Raw genomic sequence first — 9,407 nt, 5'->3', positions numbered from 1 at the left:
TTCAGGAAAAGTGAATTATTTTCCAATATTCGGTAGTGTAATAGAGAATAAGTTGAAAAACACTTTCAAGTGTTTAGTTATGTCATGGAAAATGGGCTGGAAAATAACTTATTAATGTTTTATTTTTTTCAAGTTTATTAAAATAATAAGGAACAAATCTTACAAATTAAAAAGTTGAATGAGAATGAAATTGAAAAAAATATAATTTCATAAATTATCTCAAATAAAATAAATAATAATCAAAATAATAGATATCAAATCTAAAAAATAAAAAAATTGAAAGATGAAAAAATTGAAACAATAATAATTAACATTTCATAAATTATTTCAAATAAAATAAGTAACAATAAAAAGAATGAGGATCAAATTTGATAGATAAAAAATTTCAATTAAAAAATGATAAGGGAAAAGTAAATGATAATTATAAAAATGAGGACCAAAATTAATATAAAAATTAAATTCTAAGGGATGAAATTGAAAAATAAATATTTAAAATAAAATATATATAACAATCAAAAGTTTGAGGACCAAATTTGATATAATCAGCAAATAATATGACATTTCTAATTTTTTCACAACTTCCAAAAAGTGTTTTCTGCCCCAAAAAAAGGAAAACACTTTCCTGGAAATCAAGCCAAATTTTTCTATGACTAGAAAGTGTTTTTCGTTGACAAACTTTTCTAATGACGAACAAACAAACAAAAGTTTAGAAAGTGATTTTCTGAAAACTATTTTCCGGGAAACAAACACGGCCATAGTCTCACTTAAAAAAGACAAGGAGAGAGAAAATTATCAGTTTTTACGATTCAAGCTACCAAAATATACAAGTTTATGTCCAATGATTTCATTCGACAAAAAGAGTTCATGGTGATGGTTTTAGGTCTTCTTATTGCTTAAAAAAACAGATCGGACTGGAGAGAGATTTTTTTACAAGGCTCAATCTTGTGTTTTTGAATTGATTTAAGGTTGTTTTGAATTGAGAGATTGGTTTTTTTTTTTATGAGATGTGCTGGGTTTTTTTAGATGTTTATAAAAAAAACCCTTGATTTTCCGGTCACCATAGTAGACCTAATGACCAGGATATTGACACTTATCTAGCAAGCGAGAAGTTGTGTACCACTATAGATGACTTATCACCCATTTCATTAAAAAAAAAATGGATGACATATTGTCTGCTGATAAGGAAAAGATTAAAAAATTCTCAAGCTTAAGACATGAGTTTTTTAATTCAAGCTAGACTCGTGCTCATGGCAAACCTATTATTTTTAAAAAATTGATTTATTAAAAATATTATAAAAAATAAGTTTATTGATTTTTTAAAATAATTAAGAACATATTTGAGTTATTATATTAAATCTGGGTTTATAATTTAGAGATTGAATTAAAATATATTTATTTCCAAATTATATTAGAATTGGATGAACTATGAAGTAATATATTCTAGAAAGATTATATGAATAATATTCTTTTAATCATAATTAAATAAGTATTTTTATTGATTTATGTGTTTATATTTTCATTTGATTTGAGTAATGTGCTTGGCAAGTGTGTTGGATAGGATATCTCTCTGAGATGATTGAAGATATTGTCATTTTTATAATGAAAAACATTACTCGAGATACATTATATTTTTAGTTCATAATCAAATTCTACTTACAAATAAAAAATATATTTGTAATATTTAAATATTTTTTTTATGTTTTTGTTTTCAAAAACTTTGAAGCACGGTACTATCAATTAATAGACACTAAAATAGGGAAGATAAGTAAAGGCACTTTGGTTGAAAGATAATAGCAGTACAGACACTTGATTTTATAATATGCAGAAACATGGATAAAGGGATAAAAAAAATTGACCAATCAAGAAAATTGAAGGATAAGAAATAGAAAAAACTGAACCAAGATAAAAACCTAGAAAAACCAATTTAAAAAAGAGAAAAATCATTCAGTTCGGTTCAGTTTTAGTTTTAGAAACCGGTTCAATCAAAATTGAACCAACAGGTATAAATACAAAATTTTCCCTTAACCCTAATTCACTTGCAGCTACACCACACCCCGCCCCACTTTCCCTTGCCCTCCTCTCTCCTGTTCTCCCCCATCTCTGATCTCTTACTGGCAAAATTTGATGGCAGTCCAAAAGACTTCGTATTATAAAACATCAAGAAACCAAACTCCAAAATTTAAAAACAAGCTTGATAAAGAAAACTTAAAAATATGGCTTTCTAGAGATAGAAGCTCTGAGCCTCTGACCTCTTTCTAGAAAGCTTAATATTAACTTGTTTTTTCTTTCTTTTTTATTCCAGATCTTGATCTAGTTTTCAGATCTAGGTTTTTTTTTATTAGATTTGTAGGTTGGCTTTTGGTAGTGATCTGGGGGGCTGGTACAAGCTTTTTGGTTGAGAAAATCCAAAGGCTGGCCATGGTGAGGTGTTCTGGTGGCATCTATGGTGGAGGGAATGTTGGCCGGCTGTTGTGATGTCTCCTCCTATGGGTATGGAGTTGTGGCCGAGAGTGACTGATTCGAGTATGGAGGAGAGAGGATGAGGGAGTTGCTGGGTTGATAGCGATCAACGATGATGGGGGCTGTGGTGGTAAGAGACGGTGAAAGGAGAATAGATGCTGTAACAGCCTGGTCTGGCCGGTGGTTGATTCTGGTGGGGCTGCTGATGTTGACAGTGGAGACGATTTTGGATTTTTTTTAATTTCTGAAAGATTTGATCCAGACCGAACCGAGCCAGTTCGGTTCGGTACGGGTCAGATCTTTCAGAAATTAAAAAACCTGGCTCGGTTGGATTTTTTGGCCCGGACCGAACCGAGCCGGGTTTTGAACACCCCTAACGGACACTAGAGTCTAGACACTGAATTCTTCGTTACCGTGGTTTTGACAAGTACAAAACCATAAGTCGGCGGGCCACCAAGTCTACTTGACAGTAACTTAATCCGTTTTCCGAATAAAATAGCAAGTTGGAAGAGGATGGCCGGTATCCTAATATCCTACAAGAAATCGATAGTTTTGAGAAGATTTCCTCCACAACTTGTTACCGGGTTGCAAGTTAATGAACAAAAGAGCCATACGAGCACTCATTTTGGCAACCCTAAGCGTATACCTTGATGAATTAACTACTTCTAGTAAACATGGAGGCAGAAAGAAGTTCCAAGATTGGAATCCATGACGAGACAAGGTGGAAAATTATTGCTCAAAATTCACATTGCTAGTTGTTGGTAGCGAAGAAATATAGTCACTCACCTCAACAAGGAATGATTTTATTCCAACAGTTATGCTATCCCACGCTTTACGGGGGATCTAAATCCCTGGAGATGATACTAAAACAAAAAATATCCATCAGTTGACCCCATAGATCCACTTCTCTGCATTGCCAGTGTAATTAACCAATTCCTCTGGTTTGAACCACAAGTTAACCTCCTCCTTGGCAGTCTCGGGGCCATCGCTTCCGTGAATGATATTTCTACATGAAAAAAAAATAGTATTCTAAGAACAACAATCATGTACAACAAAGTAAACATATTATAAGATCCAGCAAACCAGATATTTGGACTAAATTCAATTTGTTACCTTCCAACAACAACGGCTAGATCACCTCTGATGGTTCCAGGCTCTGATTTCTGAGGATCTGTGGCTCCAATGAGTTTCCGACCATATTTGATCACCCCTTCTCCTTCCCAGACCTGCATGAGTTGGATGAGTTCATCTAAGTCAATAGTAGATGTCAAACATTTAAGGTGAGAGTTCTCGTTTTCAATTTTTATACCATGGCAACAACTGGACCAGAGCTAAGGAAGTCACAAAGACCATCAAAAAAGGGTCTTGTCTTCAGATCATGATAATGCTTCTGAGCAAAGTCCTTAGAAGGAACCACTATCTTAATTGCCACAAGCTTAAACCCTTTACGCTCGAAACGGGATATGATTTCTGAAATCTGGAATAAAAATGCATGTCAGAATTCCTATACACAAAAAGGCACTTGCTACCCATAAAAAAATGATAGAAAGCAAATGCTGCCGTCTGAATGAAAGGTAGGATAATAAAATACAGTTAAAGTTGTTTGCATCAATGCATCTGTAGAAAGTTGCCAAGGAACAGTGTTGTTTAGGAACAAAAAATCAGATGCTTATCTTACCAGCCCTCGCTGCACTCCATCAGGCTTGATGGCAATAAAAGTTCGCTCCAGCTGAAAAAAGAATATAGAGTGATCATTTATCCTTTAACAGAATGACAAGAAAGGAAGAAAAGAGGCACGGTGACAGTTAAGATGTTGAGGGAATGCTGACTAGAGTACCTCTGCAGCATGTGCCTCCTGTTCTTGGAGCATGTATACTGTAAACATTTAGAGAAGAAGGGAAAGTTAAAATCAGATATTTTTTTTAAGGGGGAAATTAATTAACAATATCAACCAACCAAAGAATTCAAAGAGTTACACTACGATATGGTTACACTCATCCTCAATTATCAATATCTTCAAGAAATACAGAGATAATAGGCAAAAAATACAGCAAATACACGCTGGTAGCTATGTTCCTTGCAATGTTATGTCAATTTTAGTTTGTGAGATAGACAAGGATATGAAGCTCAAAGGTATCTCGAAAATAAAAGTTCTCTCCAGTTATATGTTGCTTTACCCACATTTCCATATTAGTTGGTGATCAATTTTCACCATAGACAACCAGGAGAGATAAAGATCTTAATACATGTGACACAGAGAAGGGTGGGTGGCTGGGTGAAAGCATGAAAAAGACCATTAACAAAAACCGCTGAAAGGACCAACAAAGAAGTATAAAAACACTAAAACATTTTTGCATTTATGGATTCAAGTACAATGTCAGGGGAAATTTAAGGAAGCAATCAAATCTAGAATATATCCCATGCCTAGGATTTAACCCAACACCACACTTAAGCATGAAGTTATTGTTGTAGAAGAGGTCCTGGAAGCCACAGTGCCAAAAACTTGGGCAAGGGACATGCCCCCTCTTCCCTATCCACAATAACAAAAGGTTTTCCAGCCAACACTCCATCTTTTTCTTTCATGTAATGTTGAAGAGCTACGCATCCTCTTGTATTGAAACAAGTATGAATTAAATTCCTAACAGATAGAAAAACTTCTATTTTTCTAGCAGGAAATCCTGGAGAAAAATGACTCTCAATCATGACGGATGAACCAAAATATTTAAGTTCCATTAACCTATCAGCAGTCTAGTGATTGAAAAAGACTCTAGTTTGATTTTAAAAAAGGACACGATGGACAATAAATAAGGAAGGATTTTTATTTGAACCTCCAGCAGGAATTGCAAGAGCCCCAGAAATCCACTGTCTAGCCAGATTTGAAGAACCAGTCCTTCCATAAGCCGAGGATAGGAGAGGCAACTTTCCACCAAGTGAAACTGCCACCACTGCCGCTGCAGCTCTCCCTTCTACAAAGAGGAAAACTCAAAGTATTGAAGGGTCAATAAGAAAGCTTTGTGACTCAACTTAAATTGATCAAATGCGACATATTTGTATTGGAGGAAGAAAAAATATACAGGAAAATGCAAGAAAAGATTCATCTTTAACTTATAAGTGTACCTAATCATGATGTATTTATCAGTAACAAACAAAGAGACAGAAATTCAAGCCGTAACCACAATAGAACAGAAGTAACTACACACATCAAACAATCTGAATATAAAAACCAAAAATATGAAATATAAAAAACGGAGAAGCAATCTAACTCATAAACCTCAAATGCACATCAAAATTAAAGCTCAATCAAATTAATAACACAAGCTCTTGGAGGACACGCGAGAGCACATTTAAATCAGAGCTAAGAAAGATAGACAGTTACAAAAAAAAAAGTACAAGAAGCAAGGAGTAACAAGTTACCAGAGTAGAATTGAGAGGTTTTAGAAGCTGAAGAGAGAAGAGACCTGGCAGCTCTAGAAGCAGATCTGCAAATCTGAGAGCTCATTTTTCTTTTTTTGATAAGTTTAACGAAGAGAAATATGAGCTCAGCTTAATACAGAGTGACAAGAGATAAGACTTAAAAAGAGTGAGAGGAAGAGAGAGCTGTTATATATGCAAGACAGGTCAAACCCTCCCCGAACTGTAGGGGGAGAGGATCCGTCGAAATGTATTGATTTGATTAACAAACGGTTAGGATTCTCGGAATATTGATTTTTATTTTTAAATTAACACGGTAAATTAAAAATATGATAAAATAATAGAGTTTTTACATGTCGTGCAATTGAGAAACACAATATTTATAAATTATTAATATTCACAATAGCAATTTCTAAAAAAAATATATTAAATAAGTAAGAGAAATAAAAGAAAAAAAATACCTATAAACATTGAAATTTTAATTATAACACCATAGATATCATCAAAAAAATCTTGATAAATTAAGTTCATCAATACAAAAAAAAAATTCATCAACAATAACTTGAATAAATCACATTTATTATAAAAAAACAAATAAGTCACTTAACATTTGGAGCAGCAAGTGTAACATGGTATTGTTTTCATTAATAATATTTTTTTGTGTTGTTGAATTCATGTCATCAAGATCTTTTTTATTATGCTAATAATGTTATAATCAAAATTTTAGTGTATTTTTTATGTCATTTTTTTCTCCTCTCTCTTTCCATTTAATAATTTGTTTTAGGTATCATTATTTTTAATAATTACAAGCTATAAATATCATGTTTCTCAATCATGACATATACAAACTATGTTATTTTATTAAAAATTTTAAATTATATTATTTCAAAAATATTTTTTAAAAAAGGTACTTTGGATTACAGTTTGAAAAAATAAATTTAAAAAATATATAAATTTTATTTTTTTGATCCTAGATTTTTATAATTAATTGAGATGAAAAACAGGTTTAAATAATGAAAACTAAATGAAATTATAATCAGATTAAAAATATATTTAATTGCACCGCGTCGCAACGACAAAGAAGGCCTTAGCTTAGCACGTGTGACAACGTGATACATGAGTTTTGGTGCCATCAGGAAAGAAAGGGAACTATTGACGTGAGAATGATTTCTTAAAGGGGGTCATGATTACAATTTTGAAATAATTAGATTATGATAAAATACAATTAATCTAAAGTTAATTTCTGTTTTTGGGTCTAAGATGGATGTGCAATGCGCTGACAGATCATGATTTTTTTGGCTAGAGTTTGACCAGTACTACTCCACTGCAGATAGAATCAAAAGTTTTTTTTAACGTGAAAAGATAATTTGCGCGTATTTTCAACCTGTTTTTTAACATTAAAAAAACTTTAATAGTAAACTCGAATATATATAATAAAATAAATATAAAATTATATACCTAAATAAATATAAAGAAAAAATTGTTAATTACATGGGGTGCTCTTCATTTTTTTATTAATTACACGGCAATAATTTATTTCTGTAAAAAGAGTAATAATCTAAATTCTATTAAAACAAAATAATTTTCTAATACAATCCCTCCTTTCTTATTAATATATCTTGTTGACAAAAATATGTAGATTTACACGCTATCTTATTTATTAAAAAAAAAACTAAAAGCCATTAGAATAAATATAAAAAGATGATTTGAAATAAGAATAAAAGGTATTTTTTTTATTTAAACCATTTCATCTTATTAATGAGTTCCCGTTCCCTTTTTTGATGGTTTTTTACTGGAATAATTAATTTTCAATAAACATTTTATTAAAATTATAAAAGCAAATGTATAGAAAAAATTATACTTCGATAATTTTGATACTAGATAATATAATGCTCACACATTGAGATAGGGAACTTTTTGAAATCTATTTTTTAATTAGTTATATCATAAAAAAATACATTCAAGTTTGAATAAAATTATAAAGAACATATATATATATATATATATATTGTCAGAACATTCTTTTCTAATCAAAGTAATTTTAATTTTTTTAGACAAAAAAAATGTTTTTATAACAAACATAGTTCATTGAATAAAATGTAACAACAATTTAGAAAAAAATATATGCAATAACTAAAATCATTTGAACTTCATTTTCATAGAATATCTATGATCATAGACATAAGAAAAAAAAAAGAGACTACATGGTGAGTTCACATATAAGAATTAATGAAATTATTGCTGATATTATAAAAAAAACTACAATGTTATTTGAAAATAAATATCAAATTGAATGATATCTAAACAAATAACATCTTAAATATAATTTTATTAATTAATTTATAATTAATCTCATCAAACCACCTTAAAACTTCACAAATCAATTAAAAAAACACATAAAATTAACCTGGAAAACCCTTATCTATTTGTTTTTGGCGACATGGAAGCTTAAAAACACATCAAAAATGGACACGTCAATACTAAATTCAACTTTTTTATTTTTGAAATTTATCCAATTAATCACTTTTTTTCTCCTTCGTTATTTTTTGATGGCTTTCTTGTTCTATAAAAAATCAATGAATGACTAACACATAAAATAAATGAAGTAGTGGATAGATACGCTAAAATCTTAATAAACATGAATAAAAAAAAACTTCAGGCACTAGAATTTTTAAAAATACGCCCCATGAACATTACAAAAGTAAAGAAAAAAGGATTTTTATTTTTTATTTTTTTAATTTTAAAATCAAACATTAATTTAACGCTAGATATTTTTTCAATATTCAAGAATCTCATAGCAAGCTAATTAAAATAAATTATCAAGTTAAATTCTAGTTAACATAAAATAAAATAATAAATTTTAAAAAAATCAGTGAATAAAATAGAAAATATTTAAAGAATCAAGAAAGAAAAAATAAATATTATCCCAATTCATAATATATAGATTGCAAAATTAATGAGATGATGGGTGCAAACTGCAAACAATAAGTACCAATAAAGAACGCCCGATGTAGAATCTGACAGCATGGTTGCGATTTTTCTCAGGTTCATGATTTGCTATGGAGACGACTCCAATTCAAAACTTGGTGGCTATTACTGGGTGTGCCTAACCAGTTGAGCTGTCCCTGCCTAGCTAGCAAAGGGCGGAGAAGAAGAAGAAGAAGAAGAGTGCCTATCCATCCACAACCAATCAATAACTATAATACTCCTCTCAGTAATCACATCCCATTTTGAAAATTATTGCTATTAATGGGTTATACTTCAGGAAATTACTAGATAGCGGGTGTTTTTTAAAATATTTTTTATTTTGAAATATACTGTAATAACTTTTTTAATTTTTAAAATTCACTTTTAATATTAGCCCAGGAAAACAATTTAAAAAAATTAAAAAATTAAAATTATACAAACCTTCATTTACATTTTTAATATCGCGGGAAGCATTGAACTGTTAAAATGCCATCTAAGCCAGTTACATTGGTAAGCCCCACGGAGGGCTTATTCCTTGAGATTCCTTCTGGCTTTTGAAGAGAGGAGTC

General features: G+C 30.7%; 1 protein-coding gene across 1 annotated transcript; it reads right to left on the bottom strand.

Moving 5' to 3' along the window:
* Nucleotides 1-3,169: 3,169 nt before the first annotated feature.
* LOC133678919 (nucleoside diphosphate kinase 3-like) lies at nucleotides 3,170-6,047 on the bottom strand. Its single transcript, XM_062101440.1, has 7 exons — nucleotides 5,875-6,047; nucleotides 5,289-5,426; nucleotides 4,298-4,335; nucleotides 4,139-4,189; nucleotides 3,770-3,937; nucleotides 3,574-3,686; nucleotides 3,170-3,466 (listed from the first exon to the last, which is right to left on the bottom strand). The coding sequence occupies exons 1-7, from the start codon at nucleotides 5,957-5,959 to the stop codon at nucleotides 3,343-3,345; spliced, it is 717 nt and encodes a 238-aa protein (XP_061957424.1). The 5' UTR covers nucleotides 5,960-6,047; the 3' UTR covers nucleotides 3,170-3,342.
* Between the last annotated feature and the right edge of the window lie 3,360 nt (nucleotides 6,048-9,407).

Source organism: Populus nigra, chromosome 1 (genome assembly GCF_951802175.1).
Source record: "Populus nigra chromosome 1, ddPopNigr1.1, whole genome shotgun sequence".
Lineage (NCBI taxonomy): Eukaryota > Viridiplantae > Streptophyta > Magnoliopsida > Malpighiales > Salicaceae > Populus > Populus nigra.
Note: the sequence above shows the minus strand (reverse complement) of the source record. Positions and strands in the feature narration are given on the sequence as shown.

Excerpts from the sequence above, each read along its gene's own strand:
- LOC133678919 (XM_062101440.1), bottom strand. The coding sequence starts at position 5,959 with ATGAGCTCTCAGATTTGCAGATCTGCTTCTAGAGCTGCCAGGTCTCTT. Across the intron at positions 5,427-5,874 it reads AACCTCTCAATTCTACTCTG|AAGGGAGAGCTGCAGCGGCA; the intron begins GTAACTTGTTAC and ends TCCTCTTTGTAG. Across the intron at positions 4,190-4,297 it reads AGGAGGCACATGCTGCAGAG|CTGGAGCGAACTTTTATTGC; the intron begins GTACTCTAGTCA and ends TTCTTTTTTCAG.